At 34.7% G+C, this 17,098-nt stretch overlaps 2 protein-coding genes across 6 annotated transcripts; one reads left to right on the top strand and one right to left on the bottom strand.

The window, feature by feature from the left end:
- The first annotated feature begins 6,642 nt into the window (after nt 1-6,642).
- Nucleotides 6,643-7,281, top strand: LOC116143450 (receptor-like protein Cf-9 homolog). Its single transcript, XM_031428914.1, has 2 exons — nt 6,643-6,752; nt 6,936-7,281. Exons 1-2 carry the CDS (start codon nt 6,643-6,645, stop codon nt 7,279-7,281), a joined length of 456 nt encoding a protein of 151 aa, XP_031284774.1.
- Nucleotides 7,282-12,409: 5,128 nt separating this feature from the next.
- On the bottom strand, nt 12,410-16,435 carry LOC116143402. Of its 5 annotated transcripts, XR_004130126.1 has the most exons (3): nt 15,880-16,433; nt 14,802-14,890; nt 12,982-13,494 (listed from the first exon to the last, which is right to left on the bottom strand). XR_004130126.1 is itself a non-coding variant. In XM_031428849.1 (2 exons), the coding sequence occupies exons 1-2, from the start codon at nt 16,391-16,393 to the stop codon at nt 12,788-12,790; spliced, it is 702 nt and encodes a 233-aa protein (XP_031284709.1). In that variant the 5' UTR covers nt 16,394-16,435; the 3' UTR covers nt 12,410-12,787. The 5 variants fall into 5 exon arrangements, 4 of the variants coding, with proteins under 4 accessions (XP_031284709.1, XP_031284712.1, XP_031284713.1 ...); XM_031428849.1 differs by lacking the exons at nt 12,982-13,494; nt 14,802-14,890 and adding an exon at nt 12,410-12,975 and having other exon boundaries at nt 15,880-16,435; XM_031428852.1 differs by lacking the exon at nt 14,802-14,890.
- Nucleotides 16,436-17,098: the final 663 nt, after the last annotated feature.

Raw genomic sequence — 17,098 nt, 5'->3', positions numbered from 1 at the left:
TTCTTGTAACGGCTGATACAAACAGCCGTATTCTCTTTAATAAGATGCATCTTGCATTTTCGTGCCCCCATGTCCTTCTTTGAGCAACCCCTAGTGGACGAATTATAAACAGAGTGAGTGTTTATAATATCTTTTTTTGTGATATCAGGTGATTAACATGGCGTAATTGTTTTCAAAATTGTCTCTCTGGTTGCAACAGAGTAATGTTTTCTGTGTTTTCTAATTTTTTGAATACAATTTATACCAAATATGAAAATTTGAATATTCTTAATTTTTGTGCTTTGGTGTATAGGCTTCTACCGATCAAAGTGCGTTGGACTTGAACATTCTGTTTCAGATGGGGCTTTTGCATTCTCAATGATCCAGCTTCTAGGAATCATTTAGTGAGTCTCAGATGCATGGCAGGTTTTCTTGTTTTTTTTGTTTTTATCATGGTATCAGGTAATCCTTCTGCTGTTGGCGACTCTTCTAAGTTATGCCAAATTATGGCTTCGCATCAAATCTCTTATGCAATCTTGACTATTACCTCATGTTTTTTTTGTTATATTTAGTGTTCTATGAGAATTGTTGATTTTCTGGATTATGCATCTAGTTATATTGCGTATAAAACATATTTATTAAAAATGCTCTTGGTCATATCTGTATTCCCTTATTTTCCAAGTTACAGAATTTCCACAGAAGAGGTAATATAATGTGAATTGTGAAGTCCGTTCATTGTCATGTTTTTACCATTTTCTGATGGTTGCTTTCTGACAGTGATATAATTTTGGCAGCAATATTACTTACCTTCAGCACGAGAACTTTCACGTTAATTGTGGTAATAGTAGGAAGTGCTACTATGTATAGTTATAGATTTTTTTAAAATTAATTATCTTTTTTACAATAATTTGAAGTTTTTTCACCAACGTTGTATATGTCACATTATTAATTTAATTGTGAAAAATGGTATGAAAACAATTATAGATAATATTGATAGAATTAGGGATTCTTTAGCTTGGATTACTAGTAGTAATAAAAGAAATGTTAAATTTCAAGATGCTTGTATAAAATCAAATATGTCTCCTAGAGTTTTTGCATTAGACATGTCTGTTAGATGGAATAGTACTTATTTAATGTTTGATTCATGTTTACCTTATGTAAATTTAATTAGTTATTTTGTAGCAAATAATAGAGATCCTCATTATTTGGTAGAAAATGATTGGTATATAGCTAAAATATTTCATTATTTTCTTAAAATTTTTTACCAATCCACTTTACAATTTTTTGGTGTGTATTATCCTACTAGTCCATTGATAATACATACAATTATAAAAATTTCAGAGTTATTTAGAAAAAAACAAAAACAATAAAATTTTAGGGGGACAAATAAAGGCAATGTAATTTTTTTTTTTTAAATATTGAAAACTCATTCCTTTTCTTTATTGTTTAGGGGCTATATTTTATCATAGAATTAAAGTAGCAGGTTTAGAAAATGGTTTAGACACATTAACTGAAAATTTACAAAACGAAGCATATGCCAATTAACTAAGAGAGGTAAGAGAGTACTGTCTTGCAGAGGTATATTTGCAATATGAAAATATGTATGGGAACCATCAAAGAGGCATAATATCTAGGGAAGTTGCATCAGAAGAAACAAATGAAGACTTCTACTCTTGGAATGCACTTAATAGACCGAAGAGGACTCGAACCCGAAGGAAAAACCTCCTCTTTAGAAGCACTAACAACAAATATACTGTTCTCTATGCAGTCACAGAGTAATGAGCTTCAACAATATTTGAGAACCCTCTAAATGTTACCAATAGATCCACAACAAAGAGCCAACTTTGATGTCTTAGAACATTAGAAAACCAGAAAATGTATTTTTTTCAATATTATCAAGATTTGTCTTGGATATTTTCGCTATTCCTATCTTAACCGTCTCATCCGAACAAAAATTTAGTGCAAGTGGAAGAATTTTAAATGAAATGAGAACTAAACTTTCACAAAAATGATTGAAGTCCTCACATGTCTTCGAGAATGGGAACGCTCGCGCCATCAAGATCGGTACGAGGTTGTCGACGATACTTTAATAGAATCATTTCAATTTGTAATATAGATAATACAGATGAGGGAGGTCTTAGTCAACCCCCAAATTAGTTATTTTGTAAATTGTAATTTATAAATTAATTGTCAATTATTGCACTCTTTTTTCTTTACCAAGTTTTTGTCCCATTGAGTTTTTCTTGGTGAGGTTTTTAACGAGACAATAATTTTTTTGATAAATGAATAAATCTAATTTTTCTTATATTACAATTTTATTGTATTAAAATTGAATTAATATTTGAAATATTAACAAAAAAAATTAATTTAATTGAATTAATATTTGAAATATTAACAAAAAAATTAATTTAATTGAATTATTGATATTTGAAAAGTTAACTAAAAACAATTACGCATAACTTGTCAGGTTAGGGTTGGAGAGCTGGGCTGGGTTAGCCTTCTTGGCCAAGTGACGGGCCAGGTTAGGTCTGACCCGCCAAAACCCCTCACCTGCCGCGGGCGGGCGGGTTACTTTTCCAAACCTTCACCATGGTGAAACCATGATGTTGTCCAAGAGTTTGACACGTGGGTCAACTTCTCCCTCCTTTCTGCCTCTCGTGACTTAGGGGTGGGATAAATAATCTGAAAGCTGAACCGAGCCGGTAACCAAACCAAAACCGAACCAAAAATTAAATTTTTTTACAAACCGATTCGGTTTTCGGTTTGTGAAATTCTAAAAACCGGTTCGGTTTGGAAAAAATTACAAACCGGTTTTACCTCACATATAAAAGCAAAAAAAATTTTTTTACTCCTCATGCAGTCACGCTACTCCATCAACATTCGTCTTTCTCGGCCTCCATTCTCCAAATCTGAAAATTTCACATCTCTACACTTCGTCAATCATCCGTTCGTCACTCTAAAGTTCCAGACTCCAGTTCGCCGGTAGTTCCAGCCTTCCACACCGTGACTCCATCCACAGTCCACACCGAAAATTGTTTCCTTTTGCTCCAAGTAGGTACCAGTTCATACAGCCACTCAAGCTTTTCAAAGAAACAAATTTAATAAAATGAAAATGCATGCACATTATTATTTAAAAAATCTAATCATCCAAAAAGCCAAATCAAGATGATTCCATCGTGTAATGTTATTTACAGAAGGAAAAAGGTGAAATGTGAGACAATGCAAGTAGTACCAGGGAAATTTCAGAGGCGAGAGAGTCGTGATCGTGAGCATCAGATGAAAAGAACAGCGGTCAACACTAGCCGAAGCAGAAGAAAATAAACTAAAATTGGATTCAAGAGTAAAAATAACGGAGTCAGGACTAGCATCACGTGCTCTAAAGCCTGATCTCATCGACCTCTGATCCTGAAACCCTAGCTCCGGCATTGCAAAGTTTACATTCACATTCACATAAGCGTCTGACTCTGAGGTGAGGTGAGTGGAGTGATGAAGATTGGAGATTCGGATTAGCTTATAAAATGTGATTTTAATTGTTAATTAAAGAATCGCTTATGACTTATGATTATATAAACAAACAAGTAGATTTTCGATTGTGATTNCTAACATACGTATTTTGTCGTTATTAAACAGACATTTAATAGTTGTGAAATAACAAAGGCTCATTGACCATTCCCTAACAAAAACGTCATGTTGTAATCTTTATATTATAATCATTTTGGGATTTTGACATATATTGTCGTTATTAAACAGATATTTAATAAATGGACATTTAATAGTCGCGAACTGACAGAGGCTCATTGATCGTTTCCTTGCAGACGTCACGTGGAAATCTTTATATTATAATCATTCTCGGATTTTTGGATTTAGACTTATGTTGTCGTTATTAATTAAACGGACATTTAATAGCTGTGAACTAACATAGGCTCATTGAATTTTTCTTAGCGAACGTCACGTTGAAATCTTTATCTTATAATCATTCTAGGATTTTGGGATTTAGAATAGGGAGAACGACTTACACGTATCCAAGGTTTATCATAACGAGAATTGGTACATAAAAAGTTTTGAAATAACAAATAAGTACTTTTCGTCATGTTCTGTTAGTGATTTCTGTTTATTACTGTTTATTAATAATGAAAAGACTAAATTGTCCTTAAAAGTTTAAATTTTAGTTTTTTATAAATTTAAAAATTTTTAAAAAACCCCCTAAGTTTACAAATTTAACTAAATACCCCAGTATATAAAAATTTTGTAAAATAACAAAAACACTCCCACTACCCGCAGTGCCAGACTCCGGCCACCACCGCCGGAATCTGGTCGGAAAGTTGCGTTATGACACAGACCCGTCGGATCTATGTCGTAACGCGTCGATCTGGCCTTTTCCGGCTAGATCTGGCCGTCGACACCGCAAAACTCCATCTGCGGCGTCGACGGCCAGATCTGGCAGTAGATCTGGCCTTTTCCAGCCAGATCAGCCACGAATCTGGCCGAAAAAGGCCAGATCGACACGTTACGACACAGATCCGACGGATCTGTGTCGTAATGCAGTTTTCCGGACAGATTCCGACGATGGTGGCCGGAATCTGGCAAGGGGGGTGGTGGGGGTGTTTTTGTCATTTAACAAACTTTTTATATATGGGGGTGTTTAATTAAATTAGCAAACCTAGGGGGTTTTTTAGAAATTTTTAAATTTATAAAAAACTAAAATTGAAACTTTGAAGGGCATTTTAGTCTTTTCACTATTAATAAACAAAAATCACTAACAGAACACGACAGAAGGTACCTATTTGTCGTTTCAAAACCTTTTGGGTACCAACTTGTAGTTACGGTAAACCTTGGGTATGCACAAGTCGTTCGGCCTTTAAAATAATCCGAGACTTACAAATTTTGGGTTTTTTTTTCAAAGATAAAACTCAAACCCAAAAGTTAACTCAAAAAAGGATGAAGTCTAATCACACATATACAATATAAGAGTTCACCAATTTGGTAATGTGGGACAAATATAACTTCTAATTCTTATCCTTATCTCACCAAACAATAACTTAATAATTACATTCATATGCATCTCCAATTTGCGGAAAGTGGAATGCATAAAGCATAGTACACAGTTTTGGTGCCTCCCAGTTTAAATTATATAGTAGAGAGACTAAAATACATTGATTTCCAACTTTTCTAATTCACAAATTTGACAGCCACAGATAGAAGTTTGTACAGCAATCACAAATCCAGGAAAAAAAAAAATTTATTGAAAAACTGCATTCTTCATTAGCTAGTGCATGACCAAAACTTTGATGTAGTTCTCACTAGTAGATGACGAGGACTTTGTTTTATAACTGAGTCCTTGTTATACATCAATCCGGCTTTGAATTCGGTAATTTATTTAATTTACACTGCTCCAGGCTTAATTTTGATTCGTATGGAAATTCATATTAATTTAAACAAATATTAATTCAGTGGATTTCGCATAATTTCAACCAATGCAACATTTTAACGCAAGTTTCAAAGTGCTTGAGAGAAAAGCAAGTCATGGCAGAGAGGGGAAATAAATGCTAATAATTATCGGGAATGGGTTGCACAAATGGACCAGAATATTGCATATCTCAAATGGGACGGAACAGTCTTCTTATCTGAATGTTTAAATTAATTTCTGAATGATTGACAATAAATAAAAATGTAATAGAAGAGTAGATCTTAACCATATATTGAGTTAAATTACACAGATAATAAGTTCCTTCAAAGCTTATGTATGTAAATTCATATCATAAAATTATTTAAATTCATCTCGAACATGGCTTATAGTGTGTTACACATTTTCTCTTTTCTATGATAATTTTGTGCTTTTCTATTTCAAATCAGCTTATTCTATGGATACATAAAATATATCTCTGTTATTTTACTTTAATTCGAATGCAGTTGGAAAACTAAAATAAAGAATCAAGACTTTTCTGTGAATCTAGCACAATTTAGCAGATAAATTGAAAATTTTCATTCATCCAATTATTAAAATTTGGAAAACTTTTCTGCAAAACTATGTCCACCATTAGCTAGTGCATGACCATGACTTTGATGGAGTAGTGACTGAACAAGACTTTGTTTTATAATTGAGTCATTAATTTATTATACATCAATTCGGCTTTGAAAAGGTAATTAATTTAATTTACACTACTGCACTGAAATGAGAGAAGATTTAGTGGAATTTACCTAATTTTGACAAAATGTAATATTTTAACAACAGTTTCATTGTGGTTAAGTAAGAGAGAATTGAACATTTTATTTCTGGAAAGTAAGTCATGGTGGAAAGGAGAAATAAATGTTAATAATAATAGCTAATGTATTGCACATTGTAATATTTTTAATGAATCCTTGTATAATTGTTTTTCTATATATGTATAGATTGATATATCATCTTCACTTCTCATCTGTCCCAACAATTTGAATTGCAGCTTTTTCGTTTTCCGCTGAAAAATATGTGGAGGTTATTATGCCACAATCCGCTACTCCCCTTCCTTCTCTTCTTGAACTTGAATTTTCAAGTTATTTTCTCATCCCGTTTTAACTCTTCTTCTCTGTCCGCAAAATTTTGCTCTCCTGAACAAAGCTTTGCCTTACTCCATTTCAAGGGTAACTTTACAATTGATGTTTCTGCTTCTACGTCATGTAAAGACAATGGTATTCCATTTAAACCCTTTTCTTATTATCCTAAGAGAGACTCCTGGCAAGAGGGTAGTGATTGCTGCTTATGGGACGGTGTCACTTGTGGTAGCTTCACAGGCCAAGTAATTGAACTTGTACCTAGCTTCAAATGGACTTTTTGGCTCAATATCTGACAATAGTAGTCTCTTCCTCCTTCACCATCTCCATAAGCTCAATCTAGCTTGCAATGATTTCAGCCTATCCTCAATATCATCCAAGTTTAGTCACTTCATGAAATTAACACATCTTAACCTTTCTTACTCCAGCTTCTCTGGCCTATTACCAACTGAAATCTTTCACCAATCTGAACTTGTTTCCATTGATCTTTCTGGTAGTGATACCCTTCAGTTTCCAGATTTGAGCCAACGGGTTTTCAGTAAACACTTGCAGAATCTAACAAAATTAAGTTATCTTCATCTTCATGATGTTGATATGTCTTCAGTTGCAGCCAGCTCCTTTAAGAACTTGTCTTCTACTCTCATATCTCTTGATCTCAATGACACTGCTCAGCAAGGAAAGTTCCTAGAAGATGTTTTCCACCATCCATTGCTCCAATGGCTAAATTTATCCAACAATGAAAAGCTCACATGTAATTTACGAAAGTCTAATTAGAGTAATTGCGTTAGATTCTTGGATCTCGGTTTTACAAGTATCTCAGGAAAATTGCCTGACAAAATTGGCAATCTTAAATACCTAAGTTTGTTGAGTCTTGCTGGCTCCAGTATCGAAGGGTCAATTCCAACATCACTTTGGAACTGCACGAAAATCACTTATCTGGATTTGTCAGGCAATAACTTCATTGGCCAAATTGACGCCTCACTCTGTAAACTTAATGAGCTCAACAATTTTAGATCTCAATCACAACAATTTTTCAAAGCAGTTTCCGGATGTTTTTGGCAATCTCAGCAAATTAACTCATCTAGATCTTTCATTCAATAATTTCAATGTCAGTTGCCATCTTCAGCATTCAACCTCAGCAAATTACCTCATCTAGATCTTTCATTCAATAATTTCAGTGGTCAGTTGCCATCTTCAGCATTCAACCTCATACAACTTTCTGTTTTAGACTTCTCCAGCAATCAACCTGAAGGCCATATTCCTTGTCAAAGATGTGGCCGTGAAACGTCATAGATCATGTTATCATCAAATTTCTTGGTTGTTTCAGATTCAAACAATTTCTTTGAGTGCAAATTGCTGCAAGGTTTTTTCAACAAATGAGTGTTATTGCTCTTCAATTGTATTTGTCAAGTTCAACAATCTTTTTTTAATATATTCAATGAAACAATGATTCCACCAACTTTTTTTTTTAATCATAATATTACCTCGCCCAACATTTATTTATTTATTTATTAGGGATATTTTGTTTTATTTATTTAGTTTGGCTCAACATCTTCTTGTCTAGGCCCTAATTGTAACATAATATATATTTTCTTTTTATCTCTACTGAGGTATAAGATTTCCTAAAATAATAAGACGATCTTGATCATTGTTATAATATAACTTTTAGGTAGCATTTGATTCGGGGTAATATAAGATTAATCATGTAATCTTCGTTTAATTTTTAAGATTTCCTCATTTGGTTGTTAAGTAATAAAAGATTACGTAATCTTTTATTGCAAATATTGTGTACTGTTGGTAATATTGGGGGTAATCAGATTACATTCCCAATGGGAGTTTTGATCCTATCTTGCCCTTAATCTTTTATCATTTCGGACACATTTGCCCTCATATGTCTACCAAATAGCAATTAGCCCAGACCCTCTACATTTGAGAATTTAGCTAAAACACCTCCGTCACAAAAAAGTTTAAAAGTTAACAAAATACCTTCAACCACCAAAGACCACTGTCGGCCACTAGCCACCACAACTAACCACCGGCAAAAGTCGTCATATCGACACAAAACTGGTAGGATCTTACCAGTCGTGTGCCTATAAGGACGTTTTCGGCCATGGATTTGTGATCCATAGTCGGAAACGACCAGATCTGGCCGTTTTATGGCCAAAGATGTGGCCGTGAAACGCCATAGATCTGGCCGTGAAAAGGCCAAATTTTTGGCCTTGAAATGGTCATCGTTTTACAACCAAAGATCTGGCCTTTTCACAGCCAAATCTGTGGCTATTTCACGGCCATATCTTTGGCCATGAAATAGCCATATTCACGGCCAGATATGGCCGAATTAGGCCTTGTCGGCGCACGACCAATCAGATCTAGCCAGTCATGCGCCATTATGGCAGCTGTCGGCAGTGGTGGCTGGCTGCCAGCGGTGGCTTAAGGTGAGTGGGGGTGATTTTATTACAAATTAAAATTGTATATGGTTGGGGTATTTTAGTAAAATTTCAAATATACGGGGGTTAAAAGACATAGCTTAAAAAATAATAGAATAAAATAATAATAAAAATAATATTATATTATTATTTAAAAAAGAAGGCAATTTAACAATCTATATAACATACCCACTCATTTATCCTCCCAACCATACATATTATTATAACGTACCCACTAATTTATTTCAACTGATCAAACACATTTCTCTAAAGATTCTTTAGTAATCTATCTTTTTAGCAATACAACATTCCTCAGTAATATAACATTCCTTGAACCAAACATACCTTTAATGGTTTTTAGGATTCCGGTAATCCTATAAACCAATAGTAATTACTATTGGTTATATAGGAAGTAATCTAATAACCTTCATTTTTTTAGGTATTTTAAGATTACTTAGTAATCTTATTTTTGTTACAGCTTTACCTTAATTATTAAAATTTTTGAACAATAATACCATTGTTTTGAAAAATTTTACAAAAAAATTCAAGAACTATTTTATTCTTATATACAAAAATTTTAAGACGAATATACCTTGAAAAATATTACGCATGACTGGTGGCAGGATCTAGCCACCACTACCGGCAACTGGCCACCCCCCTCAACGACAAGCTGGAGGCATCGAAACAATGCACAACCAGTCGGATCTAGCTGGTCATGCAATGATATGGTCATTTCTGGCCACATTTATGGCAAAAAATGGCTAGATCTATTCTACCCAATTATGCACCATTTGGTAGCCGATGGTTGGCGATAAGCGGTGGTGGCTGGGTGCGTAGGGGAGTCTTCGTTAATTTTTAAACTTTTATTATGATGTGTTTTAGCTAAATTTTTAAATGTTGGGGGTTAAAATAATCTAAATAATAATAATATTAAAAAATGAGGGTAATTCAGTAATTTATATAACATACCCTCTATTTATTCTCCCAACCAAACATATTAATATAAAAATACCACCAATTTATTCCTCTCAGCCAAGTAATCTATCTTCCTCTTAGAGGCGTTTGGATGGAGGTAATGGAAGATTACTAGAGTTCTGTCATCTTATATTACTTGATTACCATGTTTGGTTGTCAAATAATATAAGATTCCAGTAATCTTGCATTACCAATACTCTAATAGTTGTTACTGTTGGTAATGTTGAAGGTAATTTGATTACCTCCATTTTCTTAGGTATTGTAATATTATAAGATAATCTTATTTTTGTTACAATTCTATCCCTTATTAATAAAAATTTTGGACAATAATGCCCTATTTTAAAATAAATTTATATTAATATATCATTTCAATTTTACCCTTGTTTAATTAAATTTTTGAACAATAATGCCCTTCTATTTAAAACAATTTACAAACCACCACTGCCACCCAACCACCACCGCCAACAGCGAGCCAACCACCATGGACTACCACAGAAAAATCATCGGAGTCCCTAAAAAAGACCGAGATTTAGTGAGAGGCTCCGGGAGACTTCTATATGGCCGTTTTCGGCCATAAATATGGCCGAAAATGGCCATATCAAGCCATATCTGGCTGATAATGGTCAAGGATCTAGCCGTTAACGGCCAGAACCATTGATCTGGCCTAATATGGCCGTTTTCGGCCATCAATATGGTCAGAAACGGCTATATCGGAGCCTTGTGGTGACGGTGAGCTACTCACGTCGGCTTTCGAAGACTTTCGATGGTGGTTTGCAATGACGGCAAGCGGCGGTAGGGGGTGGGGGTGATTTCATTAAAAAATAAAGTTTTATATAAGCGGGGGTGTTTTAGCTAAATCTAAAATATTGGGGGTTAAAAAAATTATTCAAAAATTAATAATAAAAATAATATTATATTAATATTTAAAAAGGGGACAATTTAATAATTTAAATATACCTACCAATTTATTCCTTTTAACCAAGCATATTAATATAACATATCCGCCAACTAATCAAACACATTTCCCTAAAGATTTCCAGTAATCTTCAAGATAATATAAGATTATAGTAATCCAACATTCTCTGAACCAAACGCCCTCTTAATATAACATTCTTAATAATACAACATTCCCTGAACCAAACACCCCAGAGCAATTACGCATTAATTTTGTTATCTTTTCATTTTATTTTATTTCAATTTTTGTAACAAGGAATCTTCAGTATGATAAGACTCATTGACAATATACATTAATAAGGCATGTCTTACTTTTAATCAATAAGTTTCCACAATTTCACTGAGCTTAAAAGAAAAAAAAAAAAAAAAATACTATACAGAATTTTATTATCATCTTATTTGGTCCTTCATTAAACATAAAATAAAAGTTATTAATTAGCCATTAATTTTGTAAACTATACATAATCTTTTATCTACTGAGATAATGACAAAAGGTAATTAGCGGTTCAAATTTACAAATTTAGAGACTTATCTAACAACCTCCAACCCTTATCTAATCCTTGGTTAATCAACCTAGTTATTTAACTAAAGATTGAATTATAACTTTTATTTCTTTCATTTAACCCCCATTTAATTTTAGCCATGATGAAGCTTGAAGCTTTTGTACCAATGTTGCTCTTTCTTGTTTTCTCATTACCCTTGGCCAATGCTCACAGTGCTGCTGCTCAACCACTAGCTGCTTCAGCCCCATCTGCGTCACCACAGCTCGCCGACGGACCTGCTAAAAAATGGGTGGCGGTTCCGGACCTGAAACAGCTGCCTTTTCAGTGGGGCAAACCCGAAATCTTTGCCCATGCCAATGACCCCAAAGTGAAGAAATGTTTGGCTGAATCTTCTGGTTATTATTCTTGTAGTAATAACCTTGTAACATCATTTTTGAAGCATGAGGTTTCCCTCAAGCCGGAGTGCTGCAAGGCCATTCAACAGCTCGATGCTCGTTGCTCGTCTGCAGTGTTTGCCGTGTTCAAGAATCAATATTTTCGAGTTGCAGTAAAGAATCAATGTGCCAAATCTCACAGTTCTTGATCATGCTTTTTCATTGGTGTTTGGTTAGAAATGTTTGGTGTTCTTTGAATGTTCTTTTAGACTCGGAATTTAACAGTTAGCATAATAAATTTATTTTGTTTTTTTAACCATGACGATTGAATGAAACAAGAAGCTCGTGAATTTCTTTTTGATGCTTTTGTTCTCTCTTTCTGGGGACTGCGAAGCTTCAACAGCTGAAGCCTGAAATAACTTAAAACTGTAAATAGTATAAGTCGAAAAATTTGTTGAGAATCCTACAAGATTCATACAATTTTTTTTCTCTTAACAGATGGTCAAAACTTCATGTGGGTTCGAAGTCCTACTGATAAATGCACCAGAGATAAAATATTATTAAAAAAAAAAAAAAATTGATGTTTCTTTTGGTCCTTCCAAAACGATCAAAAAAATAGAGTAATAATTTTGCAAGATATAGATTTATTCTATTATTAATTATTTAACTTTGCAGCAAGTTCTCTGCATTTGCAAGATAAGACCATTAGAAGTCAGAGCATTGTATATGACTAATCTTATAATTACAGCATCATATGAAAAATCTCCGCACCTTTTCTAGGAACTTTCATTGCCGAAAGGTTAAAAGTAAACTCTTTTAAGTTTTTTCTGATAAAAGAATTATAAAACCTCCTCACTGAAGATAAAACTGAGAATGGCAGATTTCTTGCATATGTTATGTCTTATCCTTATACCCAATACCCCCATCTAGCTTTTATAGCTATTTGTCTTCTGTTTTTGATCACCTGTTTCCTTTGTTTGATCCTAAGTCATATCTTCAGATTCTTCAAACTTCTAACTCAGATATCGAAGTTTACATTTCAGGATCTTCAGGGTCCAACATTTGAGCTCTTGAAGGAACCAATGAAACTTCTGGAGCTGCATAATTGAATCTTTGGCCACCAAACCAATAAGCTTGAAGCTTCTTGTCGACACAGAGAGGAATCAAGTTCTCTATGTGGAGTCCAGTGCAGAATTGTTGACTTCCTGTTCAGTTTCCTCACACTACCAATGGGAACTGTTATAAGACTCACTAATCAGAAATCAGGAATAGGTTCAATGGCTGAGTTGTATAAAACTGTTCGGAGTTCAGACACTGGACGACTGCTGCTTTTACATGCAAGCATGCAGGACGATGCCGCTTGATCCTGTAAGCGCTTATGGCATCGAGTGCAAGAATTTAGCCATAAAGTTGGACAGAAGAGAACCCTCTAAGTACAACAAATGTGCAAACTAAAAATTGCAAGAATAAAGCGGGTTTTAGATTAGTTAGCATCATCAAGGATCCCATGTGCATTTGTTTAGAACTAATGGACAAAGAGGTGCCTGTGAAGTATGAGGACAAAATTGATGATACAAATGGTGTTTTCATGAAAGAAAAAGACAGATCTATAATAAGTGATGATTTGCAGGTATTACTGATATCTATAGCTAATACTTGATTGATCCTTGAGCCGTTAGGAGTACCTGATGGGGCCGTTCAGGAAGAGACAGAAATCAAGCTTAGGGTCAAGGAGGTGAGTCACTTTTCAACCTTCTGCAAGTTATAGAACACAACTGATTCAATCTGAGATAATTGGAACTTTTTGCCCTTCAACTAAAGTGCTTTTGATATTGAATCATTAGTTCTAACAATTAGGGAGACAATTTTATTAAATCATCACAATCAAGAAACTGCAATTGAAAAATCGAAGCCACAAGGAGAAAATTCCAACCTGTTAATATAAGGGGTTCTGAAATTAGAAAATAAAATCTCAAAAACATGCTCAAGTGATTTCCAGATCGAGAATGACAATAAGTGAGATCAAATTTAAGCAAAATATCATCACCAATGTATCAAAGATTCAAAATGAAATGGCAGTTAGCCACAATAAACTCAACTCCTACACTACGCATCATGACTTAATTTAGAATCTAAAGTAAGCTCAATTGCTCAACTCTTTGATCTAAAATGCCACTTTAAAATTTATTACACAATGATGGTGTGTCAAATATCAGCACATAAGGAGTGGTCTCTCTTCATCACCTAGTCTCATCGTGCACTCATAAGCAGGTGCAGTCATTGAATTAACTAAATTATCATCAAATTATGCCTGACATTACTACAAAGGATATGCTACATACGTCTTAACGAGTAGAAAAGTCCTAAACACATGATTTCCATCACATTTTACACAGCAATTTTCAAGATCATTATGATGCCACTCAATTTGAATAGGCTCACGTTTGCTATGTGATTTCTACTCAGGTTTTGCATCCACTTATGCGTTCAATGCTCTCCAAGTCAGACTTCACAGATGTCTTTTTATCGGATGAAAAAGACCTTTATAACAGATTACTATTAGAACCATTAGGCATACAAAATAACCATCAAATGAAGAAACCTGCTTCCCATAAGATGAAAATAAATCTCTTGTGTAGCAAGTCCAACAAGAGGGTGTTGTTTGCTGAAGCTAAAGAAGATTTTGTCGATATGTTGTTCTCTTTTCTCACATTTCCAATAGGTTCCATTGTAAAGCTATTAAATGGACACTTTTTTCATAGGACGCATAGCTAACTTGTACCAAAGTGCAATGAACTTGGAAGCAAACAACTACATGAAGTCCACTAGAGTTGCAAATACAATACGCAGCCCTAAGCTTGCAAGCAAGTTCGGTTGCAGAAATCAACTGCTTCCTATTGAAGAAGAGGCTCCAATGCAATTCAACAGTTACAAATGTTATGCTTGTTTCTCTAGGATGAAACGTTGCATTCATACACAATCTGAAGAGCTAGCAATTATGAATCCAAAACTTCCCAGCATTACCAAAAAAGGAGGTGGATTTGTAAATAGAGAAGGATTACTTTTGGTTACTGATGATCTTGTAATTAAACCCCTATCACGGGTCTCTGACATGCATCATCTCAACAAACTTAAGTTTCCATTAAGTGACCTGGAAGAAAAAGTTGTTGAAGTAGATGAGGAAGAGGTAAAGTCGAATCATCTCCAAGGTGTCTAAAATTCTAAGATATTCACTTAAAGTAGTTTCTAAAAGATCATTCATATGATCTTGACAGATTTTTTTGCATATGCATCAGAAAATTATAGTACTTTTAAGAAATTAACGCCAATTTTAACTTAAGCTTAATTGTTTGTATTTTTTCCACTGCAGGCTTTGGTGCAATATAAGCTCTTATTGTTATGTAAATTAGTCTCTACAAACAAGAATCTGATTGTATAAAAACTTAATCAACTGAACTAGAAAAGCAAGCTTCATGTTCGTCGTAATTTTCTACTTCCACTATTAATAGTTATTATACTAACTTTCTTTACCACTTAAAATCACGCACTCATGCACCGAAATTAAAAATGTATACACTCAGATGCACATGATCGTCACACAAAGTCTTGCTCAATTTCTCAGTATCACATTGAGTATCTCCAAAGAGACTTACTATACACATTTATGCCACAAATCTCCAAATGTAACAAATTCTTATAATACTAATTGGCATCAATATCTAAATCCTCATACAGAAAAAACAAATCTTTATATCTAGTTGTAGAATTGGGTGTTTTTGACCATATCTCATAACTCAATCCAATGCCTTCAAAATTATTACTTTATAACTTCCTTCTCATAACAATTACACTAGTTTTGATAAAGAGCTATCATAAGATGTCAACACAACAAAATTAACAAAGAAGCAAAAATCACAACTTGCAAAATCAATCATCAGAATAACACTTCCAAACACACCCTTAAATCCAAAGTTTTAATAAATAACTAAATTTACAATAATTACTTAAATATTTGTTCATTCATTTAAAATCCTAGAGTTCTGCCACGTGTCCCATCTCTTTGAGAGATGAAAAATATAACTTTTTTCCATATACATAAAATAAAAATATCATAAAAAAGATTAATTCACTCTCACTAACCAGACAAGCTAAGATAAATAGAAGTGGCGACACCCACTGCGTAGACTCCAATCGCGGCCCCAATAAGATCTTTCCCAGACCGAGTCATGGCTCCGATTCCGGCAATTCCCGCCACTCCAATCGGAATTCGACTCATTAAAGCCTTCCCGACATTATCCACTACGGCGTCCGCGTACAAAACCACAGCCCATTTCTTGAACCGGGCCGGCCCGATGACGTCCAAGTCCCCGTCCTCGGGCAGGTGCCAGTGGAGGGTGACTTTCTTGAGGGCCGAGTCGACCAGGGTCCGACTCGGGGGGTGCGGCACCCACTTGAGGATGAGGGGATGCGAGCGGTGAGAGAGGAGGGTTTGGTGGATGTGATCGGAGGCAGTCAAGAGCTGGTAAGGGAGGACGCCGGGAAAGGCGTGTTGAGTCAGGGAGAGGCAGTGAGAGTAGGCCGAGTTGCAGGCTGAGTCGAACTCGGTTGAATTGGATAAGGAGGTCTCGACTCGCTTCGAAGATGTTAAGCCCATTAGAGTTGAGTTTCTTTGCCTCGTACTTGTCTCTTAACACAATTTATAATGTTACTGGGATAGTTTTTTGAACCCCCTAACGTTTATCCATATTAAAAACCCTCTCAGATACTATTTGTTACATACACGTTAAAGTTTTCACAGGTGGGGTAAAACGATCATAATACATGCCTGAGTGGATGTTTTGGATTTCGGAAAACCTCGAGGGTTTCATAAATTATCCATTTCTTTGTTATAAGATTTAAGGGGCATTGGTCGGAGGTTATTGGAGATTACTGAGATTAAGTCATCTTATATTACTTGATTACTATGCTTGTTATTAAGTAATATAGATACTGATATCTTCAAATACCAATAGTGGTTACTATGATAATATTGGAGGTAATCTAATTGTCTCCATTTTCTTAGCTATTCTAAGATTACCAGGTTTTTTTTTTTTTTTTTTGTTACATTCTTCCTTTATTAATAAAATTTTAGGACAATAATGCCCTTATTTTTTAATTTATTTACATGAATATGACTTTTACTATTTCACCCTAATTAATTAACTTTTTGGGCAAAATTACCCTTGAATTCAAAACAAATTGCAGCCCACTCAAGCCACCACCCCCACTCACTTGTTGCCGCGACCGCCACCGGAACAACGCACGGAAGGCCGAATCTGAGCCATTGACGGCCAGATCTGTCACATCTGGCCATTTCCAG

The sequence above is a fragment of the Pistacia vera genome, unplaced genomic scaffold (assembly GCF_008641045.1).
Source record: "Pistacia vera cultivar Batoury unplaced genomic scaffold, PisVer_v2 Contig430, whole genome shotgun sequence".
Classification (NCBI taxonomy): Eukaryota; Viridiplantae; Streptophyta; class Magnoliopsida; order Sapindales; family Anacardiaceae; genus Pistacia; species Pistacia vera.
Note: the sequence above shows the minus strand (reverse complement) of the source record. Positions and strands in the feature narration are given on the sequence as shown.

What these genes read in the sequence shown, in the direction of transcription:
- LOC116143402 (XM_031428849.1), bottom strand. Translation starts at nt 16,393, where the DNA reads ATGGGCTTAACATCTTCGAAGCGAGTCGAGACCTCCTTATCCAATTCA. An exon ending in TATTTATCTTAGCTTGTCTG is followed by an intron (nt 12,976 to 15,879) that starts GTTAGTGAGAGT and finishes GTCTTATAACAG; the next exon opens with TTCCCATTGGTAGTGTGAGG.
- LOC116143450 (XM_031428914.1), top strand. Translation starts at nt 6,643, where the DNA reads ATGGTATTCCATTTAAACCCTTTTCTTATTATCCTAAGAGAGACTCCT. An exon ending in GTGGTAGCTTCACAGGCCAA is followed by an intron (nt 6,753 to 6,935) that starts GTAATTGAACTT and finishes TTCTTACTCCAG; the next exon opens with CTTCTCTGGCCTATTACCAA.